This window comes from Scyliorhinus torazame, chromosome 17, assembly GCF_047496885.1.
Source record: "Scyliorhinus torazame isolate Kashiwa2021f chromosome 17, sScyTor2.1, whole genome shotgun sequence".
NCBI classification, from domain to species: Eukaryota; Metazoa; Chordata; class Chondrichthyes; order Carcharhiniformes; family Scyliorhinidae; genus Scyliorhinus; species Scyliorhinus torazame.
Genome location: NC_092723.1, coordinates 109,340,529 through 109,367,829, shown reverse-complemented (window position 1 = coordinate 109,367,829; position 27,301 = coordinate 109,340,529). Strand labels below are relative to the sequence as shown.

Below are 27,301 nucleotides of genomic sequence, written 5' to 3'. Positions count from 1 at the left end.
TGTGCTAGATGCCAGAACGCTGATGACACGAATGATGATGTGAAGCTCGTGCACAAGAATCATGCCTTAAATGTGAAAGGACACCGTGGAACAAAGAAATAACTTCCATTCCGAGACAACAAACACCCCACCTGGATGGCTCAAGGTGCTTTGAAAACAATGCAATACTTTTGATTGGAGCTGCATATGTAAATAAAGGTGGAGACCAATTTGTAACCATCCACTTCATCTATTTCTGATGGTGTGTGATAGAGAAGAACTTTGGCCAAGGCACTGAGAAAACCATTTAGGCCACAGGGGGAATGCTTTGCTGTTCTTCAAATCCATCCAACCTTTCACATCCATTGGATAGATAACAAGACCTTAGTTCAACATATCATTAAAAAAATAATTTTTATTTATTCTTTCAGGGGATGGCGGCGCCACTGGCTAGGTTGCATTTATTTTCCTTGAGAAGATGGTGGTGAGCTGCCTTCTTGAACCGCTGCAGTCCATGTGGTATGGGTACACCCACTGTGCTGTTAAGGGAGGGAGTTCCAGGATTTTGACCCAGTGACAGTGAAGGAATGGCAATATATTTCCAAGTGATTTGTGGTTTGGAGGAGAATATGCAGGTAGTGGTGTTCCCAGGTATCTGCTGCCCTTGTCCTTCTAGGTGGTGGAGATCACGGATATGAAAGGTGCTGGTCCTACATTCCCACCCTTTTCCCATACCTCTGCAATAATTTCTATCCAATTTCTTTGTGAAAGCCACAATTGAATGTTCTCCCACCACACTCTCTCGCAGTGCATTGTGGTCCGCAGCCATTCGCTGCATAAAAGAGATTTTCCTCATGGCGCCATTGGTTCTTTTGCCAACCATGTTAAATCCGTTTCCTGTGATTCTCGACTCCTCAGTGGGAACAGCTTCTCTTTATCTTATCTGTCCAAACCCCTTATCATCTCTTTCACATCTCCTCTCAACCTTCCCTCCTTTAAGGAGAACAGCAGCAACCTTCCCAACCTATCCATGTAGTCACCCTCATCCATCCCTCAACCCCTGGGACCATTCTCATAAGTCTTTTCTGCGGCCTCTCCAAAGATATCCTTTCTAAAGCTTACTGCCCAGAATAGGCACAGTACTCCAGGTGAGGCTGACCCAGTGGTTTATTAAAAAATCACCATAACTTCCTTTAGTTTGTTCTCAATGCCTCTATATGTAAAAAAACAGGAGGCTGTAGGCCTTTTTAAGCACTTTCCCACCTGCCTTGCCAATTCCAGTGAAATGCGTACCCAAATACTCCCAGGGCCCTCTGCTGCTCACCTCCTTTAGAATTAGGCCCTTTACTCTTGTACTGCCTACCAAAATGTACCACTTCAGACTTCTCTGCATCAAATTACATCTGCCCCGTTCTGCCAATCCCACCAGCCTGTCTCTGTCCTTTTGAAGTCTTTCGCTGCCCTCCTCAAGTATTGCATCATCTTCAAATTTTGAAATTGTAACCTGTGAACCTGAGACTAGGTCAGTAATATACGTTAGGTAAATCTGTGGTTTTCGTGCCAACCCCCTGGAGATACCACATTATATATCTCCTTCCAGCCTAAAAAACAATTACTTATACTATCATTTTTAATATCACCTCGACTAGCTTCGATAAAGAGTCATCCAGACTCGAAACGTTAGCACCCTCACTCTCCACAGATGCTGTCAAACCTGCTGAGATTGTCCAGTATTTTCTGTTTCAGATTCCAGCATCTTGCTTATCATTTAGCTTATCATAGAATCCCTACAATGCAGAAAGAGGTCATTCAGCCCATCGAATCTGCACCAACCCTTTGAACGATTTCACTGTCTAGGCCCAAACCCCTGTCCTACCCCTCAACCGCAGCCTAAGGGGCAATTTAGCATGGCCGATCCACCTAACCCACACATCTTTAGACTGTGGAGCACCCAGAGGAAACCCACGCAGACAGGGAGAGAACATGCAAACTCCTTACAGACAGTCACCTGGGTCCCTGGCGCTGTGAGGCAGCAGTGCTAACCATGTTCACTGTGCCTCCCACTTAAAATCCAGCAGCTGCCATGGTGGGATTTGAACCTGTGCCCTCAGAGTATTAGTCTAGGCCTCTGGATTACTAATCCAGTAACATTACCACTATGCCACCATTTCCCCACATTTTAAAATCACTTCTACTCAAGTGTTCCCTGTCACTCAGCCAACTTCCTATCCATGCTGCCGCTGTCCCTTTTATTACATGAACTTTTACTTTGTTAAGCCTGTTATGTGGCATTTTACCAAATATCTTCCAGAAATCCCCATACACCACATCAACCATCTTACCCTCATCAACCCTCTCTGTTATTTCACCACAAAACTCAATCAAGTTGGCTGAATCAAATTTGCCTTTACCAAATCATTGCTGGCTTTCAATAATTAATCCACTTGCATCCAAGTGACTGTTAATTTTGTCCCTGATCATTTCTGAAAGATTCTGCACCGCTGAGGTTAACCTGACTGGCCTGTAGTTGCTGGGTTTATCTGTACATCCTTAGTTTGAACAGGGTTGTAACATTTGCAATTCTGGCCATCCTATTTGTTGAAGAAAGTGCATCGGGCACAGTGCCAGTTTGCACTATTTTCTGAACGATTTAGTGTCATTTTAACACATAAAACCAGAATGTTTCAAGTTGGTAAACAAAAGGTTGAACTATAAGATTTTCTAATCATCAGATTATGTCTGGTTCAGCTTTTCTTAGCTGCTAGATTGCTCAAGCTGTAATAGTTCACCCCAATGTCAGATGCTGTCTGGAGAATGGTGCAGGTTAATCAATCAGCTGATGAATCTGAAGCAGATCGCAAACCACACTCCATTCTGCAGCATGATATCAACCCAAGTCCCCCCTTCAAGACATTCAGCAGATTCCGAGAAGAACGACAGCCTGTGCAAGCACCATGAAAGCAGAATACAATTACTTGAAAAGTAGCTGAAGAATGAAATAAGTTTAACTAACCAAGGGTTCACATTCCAATGTTTTACCTTTCGTTTTCCTTTAACTTTGTACGAAGCAAAGAGTTTAATTCATAAGGATAAATTTCAGCCATCGCGCATTCGCCGTAAGCCGTCCCACTGGGAAGATGTTTAATTTGTGACATTGCAGTTTGTGCAGAAGGGGCAACAAGATATTGGAACAGCTGCTCCAGTGGTATAAAATAAATGGAGGAGACAAAATGGGCAAAATTCTCCAACCCCCCGCCGGGTCAGAGAATTGGCGCGGCGCCGCGCGAATTGCACCACGCCGCCCCGACGCCGGGACGCAATTCTCCACAGAATTGGCGCTGGCGTGGTCAGCGCGATGCCGGTCGGGGTATGTGCCGACTCTCCGGCACAGGCCGGCGCGCCGATTCTCTGGGCAGAATGGGCCAAGCAGCCGTCAACAAAAAGCAGCGTCCCGCAGGCTGGGGGTGGCCTGTGGGGGGAGAGGGGGTCCGACCCCGGGGGGGCCTCCGTAGTGGCCTGGCCCGCGATCGGGGCCCACCAATCGGCGGGCCAGCCTCTCTGCCCCCGGCCTCCTTTCCTCCACACCGGTTCCTGTAGCCTTGCGCCATTTGGCATCGGGGCCGCCGCTGGGAAGAAGGCCACTGCGCATGCACTAGTTGGTGGCGGCCCAACTGCGCATGCGCGGACCCCGCGGCGCCAGGTTCAGGCCGGGATCGGCAGCTGGAGCCCCCTGTGGGCCGTAGAATGGTGTCCCGGAACGGGCGCCGACGCCGGAGTAAAACACTCCCGTTTTTACTCTGGCGTCGGCACTTAGCCGCCCGTTGGGAGAATCGCGCCCAATATCCTAGGCCTCTATTGGCCGTTTATTGCTGTGGGGCACACCAGAAGCATCCAATGTGACAGCTGTGACTTGGCTCCCGAAGAGGACTAGTCATTTTGTTCCCTGGAATTCATGTTTGACGTGGAGCGGTGCCCCTCAAACTATAAGCCTCTGGCTACTGACCAGCGACATGTTCCAGGAATTACTATCTACGGAAACAGATGAAAGTCTGCCTTAGTGAACTCTAGGCGCTGGAAGAGAAATGGAAGTATCAAACCAATTGAATTCTTCTTGCCTGTATTTGAGATAATGCCATTTGTAAAGCACTCTGATCCTTCCACAAACTTACAATCCTAAGAACAAATCTGAGTATTGTCAATCCTGTAAACGCTCATCAGGATAACTTAATGCCGCAATATCCATTTTACTCAAATGGAGCCAAGAAACTGCATGAACCTTTAGTTCATTAAGAGCAAAATGTATCTTACAGATAAAATATATAAGTGTGACTTTTCACAAAGAAGTTGATCTGACTATGCCAATGAGGTACATATACAAATAAACCATTGCCGTGTTTCATCCTGCTCAGGGCCAACCTTGTGTAGCATAGGAATTGACAACCTCTTCCAGATTTCAGACTATTGTATGGGTTTTGTCTGATACAATGATGGACAAGTGTGGTGTTATGTTTTCCCACTTTTCTCTCTTCTGTTTTACAGGGCTGGATGAATGAAATCTATAACTATGATCCTGAAACCTACCTTCCATCACTGACCTTTTCGGTCTACGTGACACTGGATGGTACTGCGTTGAAACTCTCGTACCCCCGGAGCAACATCTCCCGGCGTGCAACCTTCGATGAAGGCAAACATAATGTGGAATTCATCAGCCATCGATCCTGTGACCTAGCTGACAGCAAGGTGGGTGGGAATATTCTATTGAAAGTTGAGCTTTCCTTGATCTTATCCCATCGGAATGACCACGTCCATGTTCCGAAAAGCCTGGCGTTTACCATATTTCTCTCTTGTAGCCTATCTTCAACACTTGCTGAAGGACACAAAATATCTTACCACCAACATTTGTAGAGGCTAAAAATGGAAGTGTTACATAGGATGCACATCTACAAGAGCAGGCTGTTCAGTCTTACTGGCCATGCCACTGGTTATCACCTGCATGTACTACTTCCTACACCTCTTCTTCCAACCCTAGCCACAAATCTCTTCATCCCTTTCTCCCTCATGCATTTATCTCCCTAAACCTCTCCACATTTCCACCTCCCCCTTACCCTTTAAGATGCTTCTTTAACCCTACCTCTCTGACTAGGCGTTTGGTCATCTGCCTGAATGCCTCCTGTGTGACTCGGTTCTGATGTTAAAGGCGATATACCTGCTGTGGGTTCCTGTGATCAGGAATGCAATGCCTGAAAGGGCAGAGGAAGGAGGTTCAAAGTAACTTTCAAAGGATGTTGGACGTGCACTTGAAGAGGAATTATTTCTGATCTATGGAGTGAGAGTAGTGGAGGGGCACTGCTGTGATTTATTTCAAAGGGCATGATAGTGTAAACATGGAGAATCTATTTTAATTTGTGAGGGTGATGAATACTAGAGGTCAGAAAAAGAAGTTAAATTCAGGAGAAACATCTTTATATAAAATGTGGTAAGACTAGAACCTTCTACCATAAGGAAAACATTTTTAAAATTCTAGGCTCGGAGGAGAAAGTGGGGGAACGGGATGAGGTGAGTTGGACGTGCCGGGAGCTTTGATGGAGATGATGAGCCAAATGTCCTTCTCCTGTACTGTAACCATTCGATCTCGCTTCTTCTTAAATGAATCTATGCTATTTGCTTCAGCTGCTCCATTTTTTGACAAGGTTTCCAGTCTAATCACTCCCTGGGTAAATATGTTTCTCCTGAATTCCCTTTGAATTTATCAGTGGCCATCTTGTATTTATCCTCCCTAGTTTTGGGCTCTCCCACAAGTGGAAGCTTCTTACCTGATCAAGCCTCGCCCTTTCATTGCAATCGGGTGGCCCTTTATCCAGGATAAAAAGCCCAAGTCTGTTCAATCTTTCCTGACCGTTATAATCTCAAAATTCTGCTGTCAACCTTGTAGGCCTTGTCTGCACCTTCTCCACTGCCTCTGTATCCTTTTTATGATTTGGAGACTCAGAACTGTGTGCAGTGCACTGGTTCAGAGAGTACATTTCCCAGAGCGGATTTGGTTAATTCGCTTAGATTATGGTTTCCTGCATTGCAAGAGTGCTTACACCTCAAAAGTACTTCACTGGCTGTAAAACACTTGGGGATTCTCCGAGACCATGAGAAGCACCACTGTTTAAATGAAAGTTTGCCCTCTTTACTCCCAACCGAAATGCTTACCAAACTCAAAAGGTGAAAAAAGTTTTTACTTCTGTGCATTGAATCACAGAATCACACAATTGCTACGGTGTGGAAGGAGGCCATTTGGCCCATTGTGGCTGCACCAGCTCTCCACATGAGCATCATGACTTAGTGTCATTCCCCTGCCTTTTCCCCTGTAACACTGTACATTGTTTCTATTGAAACAATCATCCAATGCCCTCTTGAATGCCTCAATTGAACCTTCCTCCACCATAAATTCCAGGCAGTGCATTCCAGACCCAAGCCACTCATTGTGTGGAAAAGTATTTTCTCACATCACATTTGCTTCTTTTGAAAATCACTTTAAACCTGTGCCTTCACGTTCTTGAATCCTTTTATGAGCAGGAACAGTTTCTCCCTATCTACTCTGTCCAGCCCCCTCATGATTTTGAACATCTCTATCAAGTCTCCTCTTAACTTTCTCCTCTCCAAGGAGAACAGTTCCAACCTCTCCAATTTATCCTCATAACTGAAGTTTCTCTGAAGTTCCTCATCCCTGGAACCATTTCTGTAAACCTCTTCATCACTCTCTCCAGCGCATTCACACCATCCTAAAGACTGGTTCCCAGAACTGTACGCAATAATTCAGCTGAGACCTAACTAGTGTCTTGTATAAATTCAGCATAACCTCCTTGCTCTTGTACTCTATGCACCCATTAATAAAGCCCAGGATATGGTATGCTTTATTAACTGCTCCCTCCACCTGTCCGACCACCTTCAATGATCGATGCACATTTACACCAGGGGCGTCATTCTCCGCCGGCGGGAGTCTCCGTTTTGCCGGCGCCCGGGGGTTTCCCGACGGCGTGGGGCTGCCCCACAATGGAAAACCCCATTGACCGGCCGGCGTTACGGAGACTCCCGCCGGCCGGTCAGCGCAGAAATGTGGCGGGGCGGGTAGGAGAATTTCGCCCCAGGTCCCTGCACCCTTTTTAGAATTTTACCCTTGATTTTATATTGTCTCTTCATGTTCTTCCCTCCAAAATAACTCACCTCACACTTCTGTGCATTGAACTTCATCTGCCACCTATCTGCCCACTCCACCAGCTTGTCCGTGTCCTTTTGAAGTTCTACAATGTCCTCTTCACAGTTTACAATTCTTCCAGGTTTTGTATCATCAGCAAACTTTGAAACTTTCAGTTTCATTAATATAAATCAGTGTTGAAACCTGATGGATCTTGGCACACAGCACTATACTGGAGAGTCCACCATTAAACCAACCATTTGTTCCACATCTTGGGGGAGGTCACACAGAATCTCCAGATGTTTCAGATGTTTCGCTCACTTCCTTCCCTTCATTGCAGGACCCCTCAGATCATCATCTGATTGTTCTGTAAACAGGGGTTGACACACTGTGCATCAATCCAGCCACATGAGACGCCATGTCTACTTCTAGTGTCCTTGTGTTTTGTGTCTCATTGTGAGCCAGTGCCACATCTTATACTATCTGTACCCATCTGAGAAAATGCCACTGGGTTGCTGAATGGAAGAGAGAATAATGTGGTAGTGTTTGGCCATCAATACTCCCAGAGATAGAGGGGGCTGCAGAGTCTATTTTGTCCTTCATCCGAAGAGTGTCCTGGGGTAACAGTTAATCGGGGTGGCCTTGGGAAACATCCTGTCCATATCAGCAACTTAATGGATGGCATATGAGGAACTGGTGGAGAATACATAGAAACGTTAACTAAGAAAAGGTATATGGTCTCACCAACCGATTGCAGACAGAGAACTGGCAAATCTCCTGTGCTAGCTGCCAGGCTAAACATGTTGCTTTTTTTTGTCTTTACCTTCTCTACATATTGTGCTACATATTGGACTTTACGCGTCTTCCCTGGTGGTCTGGCATTGACCGACATCATGAGGTGTCTGGTGGAATTCACATCATTAATTGGTCTGCAGCTCCTGCAGTCACAAGGGAACCTTAGAGTTCAGCAGTTTCCACTCCCAGCCACAGCCAATCCCTTCCCCATGGCCTAAGCTGGTACTTGTGCTGGCTGGAACCCTGGCTATTGCAGCCCCAGCACTCGTTAATTTGGAACAGCAGCACTTCTGCATCCGCCTCAGAGATGTAGAGGTTACACCGGCCATTTCAGTGCCCACTCCAAAAATTGGCCCAGCCTTTTAACAGCATTCAGCCGTTCAAATGTAGAGTTTGTGTCCTGCCCGCTTCCCTTCCACAGAGAATATGCTAAGTTTATTTTTGTGCTGCCACGGGCAGTGTACGAACTGTGGGATGACGAGTAGGATGAGTGCAGCTCCAACAACACTCAAGAAGCTGGACACCATCCAGAACAAATCTGCCTGCTTGATTGGCATCCCATCCACCACCTTCAACATTCACTCCCTTCACCACCAGCTCATGGTGGCAGCAGTGTACAACATCTACAAGGCGCACCGTAGCAACTGACCAAGGCTCCTTCGACAGCAAGCTCCTTCCTAATCTGTGACCTCTAGACGAGTGCATTAGATGCATGGGAGCATCACCTCCTGCATATCCCCCACCAAGCCACATGCCATCCTGACTTAGAAATATATCACCGTTCTTTCATTGCTGCGGGGGCAAAATCCTGGAACTCCTTCCTTAACAGCACTGTGGGAGTACCTACACTTCATGGACTGCAACGCTTCAGGAAGGCAACTCACCACCACCTTCCCATGGGCAATTAGGGTGGGCAATAAATGCTGGCCAAGCTAGCGATGCCCACATCCCATGAATGAATAAAAAAGCTGGTGCACGAGCACAACATTAACCGTGATATAAGAGCAATGTAGAGCAGATGAGCACAGAAGTTATTCACCTCAAGTAAAGCTAGGAAAGACTGCTTTACTTACTCAGTGTGATAGATATATAGAAACGATGTCTGCTGCCCATCTCCAGCAAAAGCAGATAGTGCGATGTAGGTCAATCCCTGTAACAAAGAATTGGCTAAATGTGTCCTTTGAACCTCGGAAGGACATTGAAAGCCATAAGGAAACATTCAGATAGAGATGGGAACAATTGGGAGAAAGGAGCAGAAAGAGATTAACATAGACCGAGAGGAGGTTCTGTGTGGTCCGGCAGGCTTAAAAGTAGACAAATATCCAGGCCCAAATGAAATGTATTCCAGGCTGCCGAGTGAGGCAAGGGAAGAAATAGCAGGGACGTTAGCAACAATTTTCAATTCCTCTTTGGCACAGGAGAGGTGCTGGAGGACTGGAGGATAACCAATGTGGGACCATTCAAGAAGAGAGGACGGGATAAACCAAGAAAGTACAGGCCAGTCACTTCAGTGGTAGGGAAGCAATTCTGAGAGATAGGATTAATCTGCATTTGGAGAGGCAGGGTTTAATCAAGAAAAGTCAGCATGGTTTTGTTGAGGGGAGATCATGTCTGACCAACTTGATTGAATTTTCTGAAGAGGTGACCAGGTGTGTAGATGAGGGCATTGCATTTGACATAGTCTACTTGGACTTCAGCAAGGCCTTTGATAAGGTCCCACATGGGAGACTGATAGTGAAGGTAAGAGCCCATGGGATCCAAGGAAATTTGGCAAATTGGATCCAAAATTGGTTGAGTGACAGGAAGCAGAGTGTGTTGGTCAAGGGGTGTTTTTCTGACTTGGATTATTTTCCTTGGAGCAGAGGAGATTGAGGGGGGCATGATTGCGATGTATAAAATTATGAGGGGCATAGATAGAGTAGACAGGAATAAACTTTTCCCCTTGGTGCAGGAGTCAATGACCAGGAGGCATAGATTTAAGGTAAGGACAGGAGGTTTAGAGGAGTTGTGATGAAAAACCTTTACCTAGAGGGTGGTGGGAGTTTGGAACTCATTGCCTGAAGGGGTGGTGGAGGCAGAGACCCTCATAACATTTAAGAAGTATTTAGATGTACACTTGCAATCCCAAGGCATACGGCTATGCGCCAAGTGCTGGAAAATGGGATTAGAATGGTTATGTTTGACCAGCACATATGCAATGGGCCAAAAGGTCTTTTCTGTGCTGTGTGATTCTACAACTCTTTGAGAAGATAAGATGAGATGAAGTAGGGAGGAAGCTCATTTGAAGCATTAATGTAAGCGTGGAGTAGTTGGGCCAATTGGCTTGATTCTATGCTCTATATTCATAGAATGCAATGAAGAAGGAGGCCATTCAGCCCATTGAGTCTGCACCAACCCTCCAAAAGGGCACCGTACTTAGACCCAATCCAGCGCCCGAACACCATAACCCCATCTACCCTTTGGACACTCAGGGGCAATTTATCATGGCCAATTCACCTAACATGCACACCTTTGGACTGTGGAAGGAAACCGGAGTAGCCAGAGGAAGCCCACGCAGTCACCCAAGGCCGGAATTGAATCCGAGTCCCAGGCACTGTGAGGCAGCAGTGCTACCCACTGTGTCACCGTGCCGCCCCTATGTCTTTTCTGTGTAAAATGAGAGTTCTTGAATAATTGGCATGTTTCTGAAGTTTTTTTGATTTAACTTGAAGGGTTGAGGGAAAGATTGCCAAATGTTTCTTCAGGAAATGGAACAATTTGAGCAGAGGGAATGGTAGAGCACGTGACAGACGGAATGGGCCTGATGAACTAAATGGTCTTTTGCCTTCGCGTGTGTGTTTTTAAAATTTTATTTTTTATTTTCTGCAGGTTTTTCTTGTCCCGCCAGGCCTGGCAAAGAAAAGGATGTGGAATAAGAAGTATCCCATCTGTATTTTCCTCAGAGATGCTGAGCTGTACAAATTCAAGTGCTCTGGAGACAGAGAGTTAAAGACGGACATGGACACTGAGGAGCAACGGGCGAGGCCGGAAATCACGAGACAAGTATCAACACCGGAGGTCCTCCTGAGACATCCTGCGGAAGGCGGGGAAAATACTCTCTTCCTGTTTGGAAGAACAGGAAGAGAAAAAGAAGAATGGTTCAGATATTTCCTGCTGGCTTCCAGAATGCAGTCAGAGGATGGGCAGAACCTCAGCAGGGATGGTGGAAAACCAGGTAATAAAATCTCTTTTTAAAAATAAATTTAGAGTACCCAATTCTTTTTTTTCCAATTAAGGGGCAATTTAGCGTGGCCAATCCACCTACCCTGCACATCTTTCGGCTGTGAGGGTGAGACCCATGCAGACACGGGGAGAAAGTTCAAACTCCACACGGACAGTTACCCGGGGCTGGCCATCGAACCCGGGTCTTCGGTGCCGTGAGGCCGATTAAACCTATTTTAATGCTGATTTCAGCGGTAACAGGAGTTCCTGATTAGACCAAACCTGAAGTAACCGTAAGCATCTGGGCACCACATGTTTTGAAGGATATATTACTTTTGGAGGGACCTCCATGTAGATTTGAATTAGCCATCATTATAATTATAATGAAATCCAGTGTACAGATTGCACTGATGCATAGATCACCCCCATAATTTGATACTTGCCCCATCCATAAAGATCTATCAGACCTGTTGCAATTATGAGGTTAATAAGATTGTTATGTTTTGAAACTGTGTCTTTAATTTAAAGTAAAATGGAAAAGGAAATATAACCTGTACTGAAGTCTGCTTGACATCAGACCTGGGCCAGTTAAAGATCAAAGGAACAATTTCAAAGGAACCGTTTACGGCGATTCTCCGAGCAGCCCGGCGCGATTCACGTGGCGCTAGTTTCGGGGGGGTGGGAGAATCGCGTGCGGGGGTCAAGGCGGCGTGGCGCAATTTGCGTGACGCCCCGGCGATTCTCCCACCCGGCAGGGTGGGGGACAATCCCGCCCATGGTGTTTATTCAATAGTGCTTTAGTCATTTTTGAAAAAGTAGTTTTAAAGTAGTTTCAAAAAACTACTTTAATATATGGAATTGGATGAGTGGGACAAGCTAAGCAGCTCTTCCGGAGAGCCGGCATGGACTCAATAGCATAAGTAGTCTCCTTCTGTGCTGTAATCATTTGATGATTCTATGATTTAATGTTTTTTTTTCTTTTTTTTGTAAATTTAGAGTACCCAATTCTTTTTTTCCAATTAAGGGGCAATTTAACGTGGCCGATTAACCTAACCTGCACATCTTTGGGTTGTGGGGATGAAACCCACGCAAACACGGGGAGAATGTGCAAACTCCACACGGACAGTGACCCAGAGTCGGGATCGAACCTGGGACCTCGGCACCGTGAGGTAGCAGTGCTAACGACTCTGCCACCCTGCTGCCCTGCTATGATTCAATGTTATTCTTTCAACAGTTAACTGTTGGTTCGAATTTCTTTTTAAATTGTTACGACACCCTGGGCTAGCACATGGTCAATTTCAGCCCGACTCATCCTGGAGTCGCAATAGAAATGAACTAACCAGTAATTCTTATCAAAATACCTAAAGTCTTTGGCCCTTGGCTGCCCAATAATTACAGTCACTGAGTTTAGAAGTTTAAACACGATTGCTGTTTATTTACTCCAAGAACGATCATGAAATATGCAAAATAGAACAATTGGATAACAACAAGCTAATACCTACAGTCTTTAACTGTCCAACCTTCTACCCACACACAGAAGACAGACAAACACAGAGGGGTGGAAAGCGGTGAAAATAATAAGGAAGAAGGTCAAAAGATAAGAATCTTTGCTTCAAATGGTGGTTCTTGAGAACATTTCCCTCAAAGCAAACTGGTTGATCAAAGTCTCTGGTTTACAGCTGGTAATGGCCTTCTTTGCAGATGTATTCATTCAGAGTCCCCGGAGGTTAGAAACATTCGTGCTCACAGGCAGCAGGCTTTCTGGAGAGACATTTTAGTTCTCATCAAAATGGGCCTTCAGCTCGAGGTTCGCATTCAGGCTCCTACCTTTCCGCAGAGACACTTTATTTCACATCAAACCTTGCTTGCAGCATGTGGTTTGTTTTCAGGCCTCTGCAGCCTCCAGAGAATGGCACCCAGACATGCTGGGGAGAGAGTCAGCCCTCACAGTGGCCTCCTGGAGAGAGTTAGTTGGATCTTTCTGGAGAGAGTTAGTTAGACCCCTTCAATAGGCTGCCAGCATCAAAACTGATACCAAACTCAACCTTTGGAGCTCTGAAAAACATTCCAGTGGGATTAGATCCAACCACCACCTGTTACCGGGCAGAGCACAGCCTTTTGGCCAAATCAATCAAACCGAGTCCCAGCCAACCTTTGTCATTGGAGCCGGTCAATTACTGCTCCAATTTGAACCAGCATAGATGAGCACAGTAATCTATCCTGCTGCTGAAATCCTCTGATTGAATTAAAGGCACAGGCCACTGCTTCCTTCAGCTTGAATTAAAGATACAGGCTGCCTTACAGACACATGTCCATAAATTATCCATGGATCAAAAATATAACAGCAAAAATAAAGAAAAGGGGAAATGAGGGAATAAACAGGAAGGACTCTTACAAAGTGTTATTGGTTATACCAGGATCATAACAAATTGGGGGTTCTTTCAGAATTTCAAATCCACAGGCTAAGATAACTGCACTGGGTGTGGCCTATTAACAATATTTCACAGTGAATTTTGCTGTATTTGTTGAAAAATTAAAGTGGCTTTCTCCATTGGTTAGGCCAGGGGTTCCCAAACTGTGGTCCAGTGAACGGTCTCCAGGGGGCCCGTGGAGCTGCCTGACATCATGCGACTGGCAAACGCTGGGTCAAAAGGGGAAACTGGCCAATTTCAAAAATAATTGCAGCAACAAAATAGGCCATTCAGAGCATGGCCTCTTGAAGCACTGGATGCTGATAGGCTGCTGACTGTCTATCAGCATGCATTAATCCGAGAGGTTTTCTCTAATTGGCCCATTTGATTTATTCCATCTTGCTGTTGCTGGGCAGGAAAGCCCGCCGCCAACAGTGGCAATTATTCCAGAATGGAACAGTGAGAGGCCTTGGAGAGGTGATTGTGTGTGTGCGAGGATGGGAGTTGATGTGTTATGTTCTCTGGGATAACACAGGCTGCAACTGGAAGCAGCTTTTTAAAAAATATATTTTTATTGAAGTATTTGCAAAATTTTTATAACAATAACAAACAAAATAATAATAACATAAACATCAACATGGTAAAGTAGACATTTCGCCCCCCCCCCAACCCCTTCTGTACATCCCTTAACCATATTTCACCTACCTGCCCCCCCCCCCCCCCTTCAGAATGCTGCTTCTGCTGACATTTTAATTTTCCCCGAGAAAGTTAACGAACGGCTGCCACCTCCGGGTGAACCCCAGCATTGACTCCCTCAAGGCAAACTTTATTTTCTCTAGCTTGAGAAACCCAGCCATGTCATTGACCCAAGTCTCCACACTCGGGGGCTTCGAGTCCCTCCACATTAACAGGGTCCGTCTCCGGGCTACCAGGGAGGCAAAGGCCAGAACGTCGGCCTCTTTCACTCCCTGAACTCCCGGATCTTTCGACACTCCAAAGATCGCTATCTCTGGACTCGGCACCACCCGCGTACCTAGCACCTTGGACATTGCCTTGGCAAACCCTGCCAGAATCCTCTAAGCTTCGGGCATGCCCAAAACATATGGACATGGTTTGCTGGGCTTCCTGCACACCTCGCACATCTATCTATTACCCCGAAAAACTTGCTCATCCTCGCCGCCGTAATGTGTGCCCGGTGTACCACTTTAAACTGTATTAAACTGAGCCTGACACATGTTGAGGAGGAATTAACCCTGCTTAGGGCATCCACCCACAGACCCGCCTCTAATTCCCCACCTAGCTCCTCCTCCCACTTGCCCTTCAGCTCCTCCACCGGGGTCTCCTCCGCCTCCAACAATTCCTGATAGATATCCGACGCATTCCCCTCCCCCACCCAGGTACCGGACACTACTCTGTCCTGTATCCCCCGTGGCGGCATCAGCGGGAAAGCCAACACCTGTTTCCTCAGAAAGTCCCACACTTGCAGCTTTCGGAAACCATTCCCCAGTGGCAACTTGAATTTGTCCTCCAGCGCCTTCAAACTGTGAAAACTCCCATCTATGAATAGATCTCCCATCCGTCTAATTCCTGCTCTCTGCCAGCTCCGGAACCCGCCATCTATCCTGCCCAGTGCGAACCTGTGGTTATTGCTAATTGGTGTCCAGACCGGCGCACCCTCCACCCTCTTATACCTCCTCCATTGCCCCCCGATCCTCAATGTCGCCACCACCACTGGGCTAGTGGAGTAACAGGCCGGCGAGAACGGCAGAGGTGCCATTACCAGTGCTCCCAAACTGGTGCCTTTGCAGGACGCCACCTCCATCCGCTACCATGTCGCAACTGGATGCAGCTTTAACCAAAAGATACTCCAGACCTTGAAGTTAGTTCAATCTGATTTATTGAACCAGTAGCACAGTTAGCAGAGTTCTCTGTGAGTTCGACTCTCTGTGAACCTAAGTGTGGCTACTCTGTCTGACTGAACCAGACTAGCTCTTAGCCACGTGCTGGAGGTGTGATACTGTACATACATCCTGACTCACTCTGTAGATGTTCATCAGTGGAAAGAGGCGGAGTGTGAGTGCCTCGTGCCTTTTATAGTGAGATACCACGCCTGGGTGTCCTGTCTGCTCATTGGTCATGTCCTGTTCTCTGTGTTTATTAGCTGTCTGTCTGTGCCTGTCTGTATATCATTATCTGCATGTCTGCATATCATGACATCTCCCCTTTTTTTAATGTTTTGTTGGCGTATGGGAACGCACTTACATGTGGTGGCATATATTAACATATTTACAAGCGGTGGCATATGTGAACGTATTTACATGTGAAGACAGCTGTCTAACGTGAGAAAACAGAACATAGCAAACAAAACAAATGTTCATAAGTCCAGTCTCTGGGGCTTGCGTCTGATCCTTGTCGACCGCCGGAGAGGTGGCACTGGGGACGACGGCGCCTTGACAGGCGGGATGGAAGTCTGACTGGTGGCCTCGTAGTTCGAGGTATCAGGAGGTGGCAAAACAACGGACGGAAACGGAGAAGAAAGCGGTTGCGGGCAGGCAACCTTGCGCAGTGCCCGTCTGTTTTGTCGCACAACAGAACCATCAGCCATACATCCAACATACGAGCGGGGCGCAGTCTGTCGAACAACGACAGCTGGAGCAGACCAGCCACCATCCGGTATCTTGATCCTGACAGTGTCTCCCGGGGATAACACAGGCAAATCGGTGGCATGAACAACATAGCCCTGCTTTTGCTGGTTTCAGAGCTGCTGCACCTTCTGCAGCACCGGGTGTTGATCCAGGTTGGGCAAGTGTATGGCTGGAAGTGTCGTCCGCAGGTCCCTGTTCATCAGTTGAGCCGGCGACATGCCAGTGGACAGTGGGGTTGCCCTGTACGCAAGCAGCGCGAGGTAGATGTCAGAAGCAGAATCCGCTGCCTTGCCGATGAGCTGTTTCACAATGTGCACCCCTTTTTCAATTTTCCCATTGGACTGCGGATAGTGTGGGCTGGAAGTGACATGTTTGAAATGGTATGACTTGGCAAACATAGACCACTCGTGGCTGTAGAAGCACAGGCCATTGTCACTCATGACAATGAGTGGGATACCGTGCCTGGAGAACGTCTCCTTACAGGCCTTGATGATGGACCGAGATGTGAGGTCTGAGAGCTTCACGACTTCAGGGTTGTTGGAGAAATAGTCAATAATCAACACGTAGTCACGACCATTCGCACGAAAGAGGTCGATGCCAACCTTGGACCACGGGGAGGTCTCGATTTCATGCTGCTGGAGTGTCTCCTTGTTCTGCGCTGGCTGGAAGCGTTGACAGGTCGCACAGTTGAGGACCATGTTCGAGATGTCCTGGCTAATACCGGGCCAGTAGACAGCCTGCTTGGCTCTGCGTCTGCACTTCTCAACGCCCAGGTGTCCCTCATGGATTTGGCGGAGCACCAAGCTCTGGAGACTGAGTGGAATGACAATGCGGTCCAGCTTGAGGAGGATACCATCAATCACCGTCAGGTCGTCCTTTACATTGAAAAATTGAGGGCACTGCCCTTTCTGCCAGCCATTGGCGAGGTGGTGCATGACACGCTGCAAGAGGGGGGTCTTTGGCTGTCTCCTCGCGGATACAAACCACCTTCTCAGCAGACGCCGGGATGGTGCTAGCACACAGCTGCACCTGTGATTCAATCTGCCGGATGATTTCCAGCGGTTCACTAGGCAATGTGATGGAGCGGGACAATGCATCAGCGATGATGAGCTCCTTGCCAGGCCTGTACACTAAGTCAAAGTCGTACCTTCTGAGGTTGAGGAGGATGCGCTGCAACCGAGGCGTCATGTCGTTCAGGTCCTTGTGGATAATGTGGACCAGAGGCCTATGATCCGTCTCGACAGTGAATGTTGGCAGGCCGTACACATAGTCGTGAAACTTTAGAATGCCAGTGAGAAGACCCAGGCATTCCTTCTCTATTTGCGCATACCGTGTTTCGGTGGGTGTCATGGCCCTCGATGCATAGGCTACCGGTGCCCAGGATGAAGTGTCATCGCGTTGAAGCAGCACCACACCGATGCCATCCTGGCTCGCATCTGTTGAGATCTTTGTCTCCCTGTCTGGGTCGAAAAATGCCAAGACGGGTGCAGTGGTGAGCTTGGATTTCAGGTCCAACCACTCTGCCTGATGTACTGCCTTCCACTCGAAGGCCTTGGACTTTTTCACCAGGTTTCGTAGGGCCGTGGTGTGTGAGGCCATGGGCGTCATTCTCCGACCCCCCCAGTGGGTCGGAGAATGGCCGTTGGCCGCCGTGAATCCCACCCCCGCCGGTTGACGAAGTCTCCGAAGGGAGACAAGTCGGCGGGGCGTTAATGTCGCCGCTGCCGTCGGAGAATGGCACGGGTCTGCGCAAGGGAGCCGACTTTCGGCCTGCCGATATTCTCCCTTCCGGATGGGCCGAAGTCCCGTCGACGTGATGACCGTTCACGTCGACGTAAATTAAACCTCCTTTTCATCGGCGTGACCCTGTGCTCCAGCGTGGAGGTGAGTGATGGCCTGGGGGGTTGGCTCTGGGCAGGCGATGGCGTGGCCGCAGTCTGAATGTGTGAGGAGAGGTGTGTCTCGGGTTGTGTGTGTGTGTGTGCGGCGGGGGGGGGGGGGGGGGGGGGGGTGGTTAGAGTGGGCTGGGCTCCGGGGGAGTGCCGGGAGGGAGGTCCGTGCCGGGGAGGGGATAGGGGTACGTGCCGGGGAGGAGGTTGGGGTCCGTGCCAGGGAGGAGGTTGGGGGGGGTCCGTGCCGGGGGGGGTTGTCCGTGCCGGGGAGGGGGGATGGGGTGTCCGTGCCGGGGAGGGGGATGGGGGGTTCGTGCCGGGGAGGAGGTTGGGGGGGGGGGTCCGTGCCGGGGAGGAGGTTGGGGGGGGTCCGTGCCGGGGAGGGGGATGGGGGGTCCGTGCCGGGGAGGAGGTTGGGGGGGGGTCCGTGCTGGGGAGGGGGATGGGGGGTCCGTGCCGGGGAGGGGGATGGGGGGTCCGTGCCGGGGAGGAGGTTGGGGGGGGTCCATGCCAGGGAGGAGGTTGGGGGGGTCCGTGCCGGGGAGGGGGATGGGGGGGTCCGTGCCGGGGAGGAGGTTGGGGTCCGTGCCGGGGAGGAGGTTGGGGGGGGTCCGTGCCGGGGAGGGGGATGGGGGGTCCGTGCCGGGGAGGGGGATGGGGGGTCTGTGCCGGGGAGGAGGTTGGGGGGGTCCGTGCCGGGGAGGAGGTTGGGGGGGTTCATACCGGGGAGGGGGATGGGGGGTCCGTGCCGGGGAGGAGGTTGGGGTCCGTGCCGAGGATGAGGTTGTGGGGGTGTCCGTGCCGGGGAGGGGGATGGGGGGTCCGTGCCGGGGAGGAGGTTGGGGGGGGGGGGGTCCGTGCCGGGGAGGAGGTTGGGGGTGGTCCGTGCCGGGGAGGGGGATGGGGGGTCCGTGCCGGGGAGGAGGTTGGGGTCCATGCCGGGGAGGAGGTTGGGGGGGTCCGTGCCAGGGAGGGGGATGGGGGGTCCGTGCCGGGGAGGGGGATGGGGGTCCGTGCCGGGGAGGAGGTTGGGGGGGTGGGGGGTCCGTGCCGGGGAGGGGGATGGGTGGTCCGTGCCAGGGAGGAGGTTTGGGTCCGTGCCGGGGAGGAGGTTGGGGGGGTTCTGTGCCGGGGAGGGGGATGCGGGGGTCCGTGCCGGGGAGGAGGTTGGGGTCCGTGCCGGGGAGGAGGTTGGGGGGGGTCCGTGCCGGGGAGGGGGATGGGGGGTCCGTGCCGGGGAGGGGGATGGGGGGGTCCGTGCCAGGGAGGAGGTTGGGGGGGGGGGGTCCGTGCCGGGGAGGGGGATGGGGGGTCTGTGCCGGGGAGGACGTTGGGGTCTGTGCCGGGGAGGGGGATAGGGGGGTCCGTGCCGGGGAGGAGGATGGGGTCCGTGCCGGGGAGGAGGTTGGGGGGGGTCCGTGCCGGGGAGGGGGATGGGGGGTCCGTGCCGGGGAGGGGGATGGGGGGTCCGTGCCAGGGAGGAGGTTGGGGGGGGGGTCCGTGCTGGGGAGGGGGATGGGGGGTCTGTGCCGGGGAGGAGGTTGGGGGGGTCCGTGCCGGGGAGGAGGTTGGGGGGGTTCATGCCGGGGAGGGGGATGGGGGGTCCGTGCCGGGGAGGAGGTTGGGGTCCGTGCCGGGGAGGAGGTTGGGGGTGGTGTCCGTGCCGGGGAGGGGGATGGGGGGTCCGTGCCGGGGAGGAGGTTGGGGGGGGGGGGTCCGTGCCGGGGAGGAGGTTGGGGGGGGTCCGTGCCGGGGAGGGGGATGGGGGGTCCGTGCCGGGGAGGAGGTTGGGGTCCATGCTGGGGAGGAGGTTGGGGGGGGTCCGTGTCAGGGAGGGGGATGGGGGGTCCGTGCCGGGGAGGGGAATGGGGGGTCCGTGCCGGGGAGGAGGTTGGGGGGGGTCCGTGCCAGGGAGGGGGATGGGGAGTCCGTGCCGGGGAGGGTGATGGGGGGTCCGTGCCGGGGAGGAGGTTGGGGGGGGGTCCGTGCTGGGGAGGGGGATGGGGGGTCCGTGCCGGGGAGGAGGTTGGGGGGGGGGTCCGTGCCGGGGAGGAGGTTGGGGGGGGGTCCGTGCCGGGGAGGGGGATGGGGGGTCCGTGCCGGGGAGGAGGTTGGGGTCCATGCCGGGGAGGAGGTTGGGGGGCGTCCGTGCCAGGGAGGGGGATGGGGGGTCCGTGCCGGGGGGGGGATGGGGGGTCCGTGCCGGGGAGGAGGTTGGGGGGGTGGGGGGTCCGTGCCGGGGAGGGGGATGGGGGGTCCGTGTCGGGGAGGGGGATGGGGGGTCCGTGCCGGGGAGGAGGTTGGGGGGGTTCTGTGCCGGGGAGGAGGTTGGGGGGGGGTCCGTGCCGGGGAGGGGGATGGGGGGTCTGTGCCGGGGAGGACGTTGGGGTCCGTGCCGGGGAGGGGGATGGGGGGGTCCGTGCCGGGGAGGAGGATGGGGTCCGTGCCGGGGTGGAGGTTGGGGGGGTCCGTGCCGGGGAGGGGAATGGGGGGTCCGTGCCGGGGAGGGGGATGGGGGGTCCGTGCCAGGGAGGAGGTTGGGGGGGGGGTCCGTGCTGGGGAGGGGGATGGGGGGTCTGTGCCGGGGAGGAGGTTGGGGGGGTCCGTGCTGGGGAGGAGGTTGGGGGGGTTCATGCCGGGGAGGGGGATGGGGGGTCCGTGCCGGGGAGGAGGTTGGGGTCCGTGCCGGGGAGGAGGTTGGGGGGGGGGGTCCATGCCGGGGAGGGGGATGGGGGGTCCGTGCCGGGGAGGAGGTTGGGGGGGGGGTTGGGTCCGTGCCGGGGAGGAGGTTGGGGGGGTCCGTGCCGGGGAGGGGGTTGGGGGGTCCGTGCCGGGGAGGAGGTTGGGGTCCATGCCGGGGAGGAGGTTGGGGGGGGGGGTCCGTGCCAGGGAGGGGGATGGAGGGTCCGTGCCGGGGAGGGGGATGGGGGGTCCGTGCCGGGGAGGAGGTTGGGGGGGGAGGTCCGTGCCCGGGAGGGGGATGGGGGGTCCGTGCCGGGGAGGAGGTTGGGGTCCATGCCGGGGAGGAGGTTGGGGGGGGGTCCGTGCCGGGGAGGGGGATGGGGGGTCCGTGCCGGGGAGGGGGATGGGGGGTCCGTGCCGGGGAGGAGGTTGGGGGGGGTCCGTGCTGGGGAGGGGGATGGGGGGGTCCGTGTCGGGGAGGGGGATGGGGGGTCCGTGCCGGGGAGGAGGTTGGGGGGGGTCCGTGCCAGGGAGGAGGTTGCGGGGGGTCCGTGCCGGGGAGGGGGGTGGGGGGTCCGTGCCGGGGAGGAGGTTGTGGTCCGTGCCGGGGAGGAGGTTGGGGGGGGTCCGTGCCGGGGAGGGGGGTGGGGGGTCCGTGCCGGGGAGGGGGATGGGGGGTCCGTGCCAGGGAGGAGGTTGGGGGGGGGCCGGGCCGGGGAGGGGGATGGGGGGTCTGTGCCGGGGAGGAGGTTGGGGGGGTCCGTTCCGGGGAGGAGGTTGGGGGGGTTCATGCCGGGGAGGGGGATGGGGGGTCCGTGCCGGGGAGGAGGTTGGGGTCCGTGCCGGAGAGGAGGTTGGGGGGCTATCCATGCCGGGGAGCGGGATGGGGGGTCCATGCCGGGGAGGAGGTTGGGGGGGGTCCGTGTCGGGGATGGGGATGGGGGGTCCGTGCTAGGGAGGGGGATGGGGGGTCCATGCCGGGGAGGAGGTTTTGGGGGGGTCCGTGCCGGGGAGGAGGTTGGGGGGGGGGTCCATGCCGGGGAGGGGGATGGGGGGTCCGTGCCGGGGAGGAGTTTGGGGTCCGTGCCGGGGAGGAGGTTGGGGGGGGTCCATGTCGGGGAGGGGGATGGGTGGTCCGTGCCGGGGAGGAGGTTGGGGGGGGGTCCGTGCCGGGGAGGGGGATGCGAGGGCAAGTAAGTTGGTCCACCTGGCCAGGTGCCAGCCTCCAACAGTTGGACCCATGCGGTCCATGCCACCTGGCTGGGGGGAGGAGGGGATATGGCAATGATGACATGTCGTCGTTCCCCTCCCCCCCCCCCCCCCCCAACCAGGCCGTCTTGTTTTCCGGTCATCCAGCCGTGGCGGCAGCCGCTAATGTCTATGTTGCCCTGGTTGAGGAGGAGGAGGAGGAGCGTGCCAGAGAGGCGGCGCAGGCTGCCGCAGAGGGACAGGCGGCAGCCGCCCAGGCTGGAGGGACACCTGACCGACAGGACGAGGAGGGGGAGGAGGACGTCGCGGCCCCACGGCAACGGAGGCACCCGAGGGCGCCCCGTGTGTACCGGCCCCGGCAGTCATACCAGGACCTCACGGACCGGGAATGCAGGAGGAGACTCCGGATGAGGCGGGAATCCGTGGCACACATCTGCCACCTGCTGGCACACCTGTCACCGCGTGGCACTGGCGGGGGACACCCTCTCCCCGTGTCCGTCAAGGTTACGGTGGCCCTGACCTTTTATGCAACAGGGTCATTCCAGGCACCGAGTGGGGACCTGTCCGGCATATCGCAGACATCGGTGCATCCGGGCAGTGACAGATGCCCTATATGCCATGGCGCACCGCTACATCCGCTTCCCTGTGGACCGGGCCAGCCAAGATGCCCGGGCCGCGGGCTTCTCTGCCGTGGCCGGGTTCCCCATAGTCCAGGGCGCGATTGATGGGATGCACGTCGCCGTGCGGCCACCTGCAGATAACAGGGCCGTGTTCACCAATAGGAAGGGGACCTATTCGATGAACATACAGGTGGTCTGCGACCATCGCATGATGATCCTGCACGTCTGCGCCCGTTACCCAGGCAGTGTACACGACTCATACGTGTTGTCGCGGTCATCCATCCCCGGCATGTATGAGGGACGCCATCCCCGGCTGAGGGGCTGGTTGCTGGGCGACAGGGGCTACCCATTGCGATCGTGGCTGATGACGCCTATACGGAGGCCACGCAATGAGGCGGAGAACCGCTACAATGATGCCCATGTAGCGACAAGGGGAGTGATAGAGAGGTGCTTTGGCGTGCTGAAGATGCGTTTCAGGTGCCTGGACCTCTCTGGGGGCGCCCTTCAGTATCGGTCAGATAGGGTCGGCCGCATCATTGTGGTGTGCTGCGTCCTGCACAACATAGCCCAGCAGAGGGGCGATGTGCCGCAGGCAGAGGAGGGCGGAGTGGAGGAGCAGCAGGAAGAGGCGCAGTCCTCCCCAGATGAGGGGGATGGGGGTAATGGTCAGGGCAGACGGGGTAGACACAGGCGGGTGGCTGTCCACCGTTACCGGCTGGCCCAGCGGGCATGGGACAGACTGATAGCCGCCCGCTTCACTGACTAGATGGGCGTGGGAATCGGGTAGTATGGCCACAGACCGCACACCATGGCAACAGCCGACCACCCACACCCCCCACCCATCCACCCACCCAGCACCCTCACCCCCCTCCCCAACCCCACCCACCCCACCCGCATGCACACCCCCCCCCATTGCCGATCCACCTGCGGCACAACGGGCCGGGCTCACACAGTTGCGGGTGGACGCGTGTCTATTGCAGGCCATGGAGGGTGATGACAATCCGCCCTGTGGTGAGCTCCTGCTCCACATTGTTGGACTATGTCTGACCCATGGCCACAGTACCACCATCCACCCGGACCATCCCTGCATGCGGCTGTGACACTGCAGCGCACGGTCCCGTCCTCTGCCCGGGGGATGTTGATGGCGGCCCAGGGGGAAGGGGGCAGACTCACCTGGGGCTGAGGTAAGACCACCCCTCACACACACACTTGCGCTCAACGTACATGACACCCCCGCACGCTTTGGACAGAGCACAAAGGCAGCTTCTGTAGGTGTAACACTGACTTTAATAACCAAACGAGTTCATGCACGTGCCCTAGCCCCTAAAACTCATCTGTGCCCCGCACCCGTGCCTACTTACTCAGTGTCTAATTGTTTGGCCTTACGGGCCCTTTGACTACGTCTACATGGTTCCCCAGACGGTACAGCTGAACTGGAGGTGGACTCCTGTGATTCCTGCCCTCTGACATTGGATCCCTTTGGCGGCCATTTCCTGGGGCGTCATGGCCTAGATGGGCCAGGCTGCGGCTCGGGCGACTGGGATGGCGAGCTGCCAGCCTGTCCTGCCCATTGCCCACCCGATGCACCTGGGACGGAAGGGGGGGGACAGAGGTGTCGCGGTGTACCGGGACCTCCCCTGCAGGGGGAGCCGGGATGGACCACACCATCTCCTCCTCCCTCGGGGTGCCCGATGGCCCCCAGGCCTCTGCATAGGTGGGGGATGCGAACGGACTGGCCATCCGACGCCCCCCCCTGACACCTGGCGCTGCCAGACCTGGAGGCCCGTGCTGGTATCGACAGGGGTCTGCAGGTTTGCAGCCATGGAGTCCAGAGGGTTGGCAAACCCTGTCTGTGACAGTGCGACGCCGGCTCGCACATGGCCACTGGTGCCGATGCCCTCAGCGATGGCCTGCAGAGACTGGGCCATGGCCTGCTGAGACTGGGCCATGGCCTGCAGAGACTGGGCTATGGCGTTGAGCGCCTCTGCCATCTGGCGCTGGCACTGGCTCATGGCCTCCTGTGAGAGGGCAGCCATGTCCTGGGCCACAGACGCCGCCTGCACGGAAAGCCCCAGGCCTCGCAAACCGTTCCCCATGTCTGACACCGTCGCACCCATTGACCTCCACCGCGGACGCCACCCGTGCGGTGTCAGCCTGGGTGGCACGCATGACCGGCACCACTCCCAGCTCCTGGACGCAGGTGGACTCCTCCACCTGCGACTGCAGCCGCCGCAAGCCGGCCGTCACCCTCTTCGCTCGTCTCCGGGTCGGTGGTTGCATCGGATCTATGTGTGGGTGTGGTAACTCCAGGAACCCGGGATCCATCTGGGCGGCAGATGTTCGCTTGGGCTGGGCTGCCCTCTGACCGCCCGGCCCCTCTGCTGCTCCTACCTCCACCTGCTGTACCGGGACGGCTGTGTTGTGCGCACCAGTGAGTGTAGCAGACGCCTCATCACTAAAGTGCCCAACCGAGGCGAGCGTTTCTGCGATGGTGGAGGGTGTTGGTGACAGCAGTGGCGTTGTGTCGTGCTCTTTGCCCCACTCTGAGTCCATGGCACTTTGGGGTGGGAGTTCGTCTCCACCCATCCACTCTGAGTCACTGTCCGGTATTTCGTCTTCCTGGGTAGTGCTGTCCCGGGTAGGGGTGTCCTGGGCAGTGCTGTCCCGGGTAGTGGTGTCCTGGGTAGTGGTGTCCTGGGCAGTGCTGTCCCGGGTAGTGGTGTCCTAGGTAGTGGTGTCCTGGGTAGTGGTGTCCTGGGTAGTGGTGTCCTGGGTAGTGGTGTCCTGGCTCGGATGTGACGGGGGCCTGTGGCTGCCCCCCTCGTCGCTGGGTGGTCGCTCCTGCACGTGACGGGGGTGTCATCTCCCTGTTGCTCCAGGTCTCTCCGTCTCCCGTGGTGTGCGAGGGGCATCCTGCGGGCATCGCATGCTGGAGGGTCCGGGTCTCTCCGTCTCCCGTGGCCTCCGAGGGGCATCCTGCGGGCGTCGCATGCTGGAGGGTCCGGGTCTCTCCGTCTCCCGTGGTGTGCGAGGGGCATCCTGCGGGCGTCGCATGCTGGAGGGTCCAGGTCTCTCTGTCTCCCGTGGCCTCCGAGGGGCATCCTGCGGGCGGTCTGCATCTGCGGGGATGGGTGCCTGGACGTTTGGTCCAGCGATACACAATGAAGCATGCATGGTTAGACATCAGGCAGTGATCAGGTGATATGGGGGAGGGGGGATATAGGGGAGGGGGGATATGGGGATGGGCTGTCGGTGGCTCACTTGCTACTACGCCCCCGACCTCTGCATCAGCAACCTCCCGGTCCTCAGGTCCGCCAGCCAGTTCCAGGGCCCTTTCCTCGTGTTCAGTCAGTGGCCTCTCATCAGCGGGGCCTCCTCCAGTCCTCACATGCTCCCTATTGTTGTGTGCGCGCTTCCCCTGTGGGGGGGGGGGGGGGGGGTGACAGGGGTAAAAGGCAACACTGTTAGGCAGGTATATGAATGCACGCCATCGGTTGCGCGTGCATTGCAGAGGTTAAGGTTAGGGCTGGGTTCACTTGGGGATATGGGGGTTATGGGGGAGGGGAGATATGGGGGAGGGGGGATATGGGGAGGGGGATATGGGGGAGGGGGGATATGGGGAGGGGGATATGTGGGAGGGGGATATGGTGGAGGGGGGATTATGGGGGTGGGGGATATGGGGAGGGGGGATATGGGGAGGGGGGATATGGGGGAGGGGGGATATGGGGAGGGGGATATGGGGTGGGGGGGATATGGGGGAGGGGGGATATGGGGGAGGGGGGATATGGTGGAGGGGGATATGGGGGAGGGGGGATATGGGGGAGGGGGGGATATGGGGGAGGGGGGATATGGGGAGGGGGATATGGGGGGATATGGGGGATATGGGGGAGGGGTGATATGGGGAGGGGGGATATGGGGGAGGGGGGATATGGGGGAGGGGGGAATATGGGGGAGGGGGGATATGGGGGAGGGGGGGATATGGGGAGGCTCACCCTGCCTGCTCTGACGAGGTTGTTCACCTTCTTGTGGCACTGGGTGCCTGTCCGTGGTGTCAGGGCCACAGCGGTGACGGCCTCTGCCACTTCCCTCCACAGACGCCGGCTGTGGCGTGGGGCAACTCTGCGGCCATGCCCGGGATACAGGGCGTCCCTCCTCTGCTCCACCGCGTCCAGGAGCGCCTCCGCATCCCGTGACTCGAACCTCGGGGCTGAGCGACGGCCAGCCATTCATTCGGGTGTTCCGGTCGCGTGTTCCGGTCGGGTGGGGGTGAGCAGCGCGGCCTTATGAGCCGTCACGCCGTGCAGCGCGTATGACGCTGCATGGCGTGAACCACTGCGCAAGCGCGGATCCCGTTACGTCGCTGCTAGCCCATTTCGGGCCGGAGACTTTCGACCCATTTTTCCGACGTGACGCAAGTCGGATTTGCGCCGTTTTTTGCGCCGATCGGCGGACTTTCCGCTGATAACGGAGAATTTCGCCCCATGTTTGGGATTAACTTGCCCAGAAAATTGACCAGGAAGCGCAACACCGCCTTCTTGTCTTCATGGACCTTCATGGCTGCGATGGCCTTGACCTTGTCTGTGTCTGGGCGCACACCCTGCTGAGAGATCTGGTCACCTAGGAACCTGAGTGTCGACATGCCAAAGCAACATTTGGCCCTGTTCAGCTTCAGATCATTGGCATG

The 27,301-nt window shown here is 54.7% G+C and overlaps 1 protein-coding gene across 1 annotated transcript in view; it reads left to right on the top strand.

The window, feature by feature from the left end:
* The window catches only part of tex2l (testis expressed 2, like), a 200,737-nt gene that overhangs the window by 111,015 nt on the left and 62,421 nt on the right, over positions 1-27,301 (top strand). Inside the window, exons 3-4 of the mRNA XM_072480866.1 lie at positions 4,519-4,719; positions 10,826-11,171. Coding sequence (XP_072336967.1) covers positions 4,519-4,719; positions 10,826-11,171 — 547 coding nt within the window. The remainder of the gene's footprint in view (positions 1-4,518; positions 4,720-10,825; positions 11,172-27,301) is intronic.